The sequence below is a fragment of the Charadrius vociferus genome, unplaced genomic scaffold (assembly GCF_000708025.1).
Source record: "Charadrius vociferus isolate BGI_N301 unplaced genomic scaffold, ASM70802v2 scaffold1171, whole genome shotgun sequence".
NCBI classification, from domain to species: Eukaryota; Metazoa; Chordata; class Aves; order Charadriiformes; family Charadriidae; genus Charadrius; species Charadrius vociferus.
In genome coordinates this window covers 88040-90197 of record NW_009646862.1, presented here as the reverse complement: position 1 = coordinate 90197, position 2158 = coordinate 88040, and the positions used below count along the sequence as shown (strand labels likewise).

The 2158-nt window shown below is 58.0% G+C and overlaps 1 protein-coding gene across 1 annotated transcript in view; it reads right to left on the bottom strand.

Annotated features, from left to right (window-relative positions):
* Nucleotides 1–7: 7 nt before the first annotated feature.
* DAG1 (dystroglycan 1 (dystrophin-associated glycoprotein 1)) overlaps nucleotides 8–2158 on the bottom strand; it is a 16679-nt gene continuing 14528 nt past the window's right edge. The window contains exon 2 of the mRNA XM_009894361.1: nucleotides 8–2158. This exon is cut by the window's right edge and continues 255 nt beyond it. Coding sequence (XP_009892663.1) covers nucleotides 8–2158 — 2151 coding nt within the window.

Sequence of the window (2158 nt, the reverse complement as noted above, 5' to 3'; positions counted from 1 at the left end):
CCGTTCATTAAGGGGGGACGTAGGGTGGCGGGGACCTGTACGGGGTCATGTTCTTCGGGCGGGAGCCTTTCCCCTCCATGGGTGCGGTGAAGGGGGGGGGAGGCTGGTAGGGCGGCGCGTTGGGATCCTCGTCCCGCAGCGGCGTGTACTCCCCGATGGTGTCCTGGTTGAGCGGCGTGGTCTCCGGCATGTTCTGGTTGGGGTACTCCGGTGGGGGCAGCGGGGCTTTCTCCTCCTGGAGGATGAGGGGCATGCTGGAGGATGGCGGAGGCTTGGAGTCGTCCAGCTCATCGGCGAAGATGATGGGCACGCCTTTCTTTATGAAGGTGGCCTGGTCTTCAATGGTCAACTTCCCTTTCCTCTTCTTGCGGTAGCAGATCATGGCGATGATGCCGGCCACGAGGAGGATGGCAGCCACCACCACGGCAGGGATGACGGTGTGCAGGTACACATCGTCCTCGCTGCTCTTCTCCGGGTCTTTGCCTGCCACCACTGTCGGCGTCGCCTCTGAGATCACCCTTCCATCCTTAGTCACGGGGATGAACTGGATGTGCCTGCAGCTGCCAGAGCCCACCACCGACACGTTCAGAGGCTTGAACTCGGGCTGCAAGACGTTGGAGAAAGCCAGGCTTGGCCCGCCAGAGTCATCTGCAATTTTTTTGCTCAAAGTCCGGATCTGCTCCCGGGGACAGGGCTCCAGGGGCAGCGTGTTGTTCGTCCACTCCACTACGATGGAGCCTTTGCTGATGTCCTGCACTGTGATGGTGCTGCTGTTTCTGTCGCCAAACGCCAGAGCCAGCTTCTTCACCAGCATGATCTTCTTATTGATGTCATTCACCACCGCGTTGTGGTCCCCTTCCAGCCTGGCCTTGAACTTCACCGGAGACTTGTCTCCGTGTGGGCGTTTGTGGACGTGGATTTCGAAAGCATCCACAGCAAAAAGCCCGCCTTTGTCGGTCGCGTACATGAAGTACTCATGCTTCCCGATGTGGTTGTGGTCCGGCATGCCGTACATGAGCTGGCTGGTGCTGTTGAACTGCACCCACGAATTCTCCTCTATCATCTGCTGCTCCTTCAGCTTCAAGGTCAGCTGCAGTTTGTCAGTGGTGGTATCTTCCTTGTCGTAGAAGGTATCTGACGGTATTTTAACCTCAAAGTAAGTGCCCTCCCACGCATCGACCCTGTCAATGTGGTTCGTCAACTTGGGTGGCTCGTTTGGCTCCCAGGGCCGGGGAATCCCGCTAGCTGTTGTGCGTAGACGGGTCGGCGGGGAGGCTGTTGTCAGCTTGGAGATGGGGGATCTGGTTGTGCTGGGAGGCTTTGTTGGACGGGGTGTTTTGGGTCTTCGAGTAGGCCTTCGCGTCGTCGCAGTGGAGGAATCCGTTGTGGACGGCGTGGCTGGCTTCAGAGTGGAGACTCTGGGTTTCTTGGTGGTAGTTGTGGGCGGTGTGATCACTGCCGTGGGCTCTACGTACCCGGGCATCGTGGGGCGAATTGGTACAGAGGCCGTGCCGGTGCCTTCTGCTACCCTGGTTGGCTGGATCGGTCCCAGAGTGGGCGTCTGGACGATGGGGCCCCTTGTTCTGATGGTGACCGTAGGCTTCCTTGGAAGCGGTATGGGCTCCCGGACGGGGGGTGCCGTCGTCTCCGTGGGAGGTGCGATGGCGGGTGACGTTGGGGTGGGGACGATCCTGGTCGGCGGTTCTTGCGCGGCAGTGGTGGGCGGCCCGATGGCAGTCAAAGGCGTAGGGGTGGCATTAATCTGCCGCCGCATCCTCTTTGGGAGGTGAGGTTTCTTGTTAGCAATGTGCCAGCCAACAACAGGGTAGCCAAGGCGGGCAGACATGGTTCCTTCCTTAGCTGGAGCTTCCACCTTGCTGATGTTGGGGACACTGTTTTGGCTCAGAGAACATCCAAGTTTCCATGAGAGTAAGGCCCCATTTTCCACCACCTTCTTTGCATTTCCCGGTCCAGCCATGAAGGCTGACATGTCGAAGAGTCTGTTATTTACAACAGGAACCAACTTCATGTTATGAAGTTCCACCTCCGAGAAGCTTCTCATTCTGTTTAAGAGTTCAATCCTCTGCTTTGGTGTCATTTTCGTTAAGTCGGCATCCAAAATGACAGTCAGGATAGTGACTGGCTCTTTCGAGCCGCA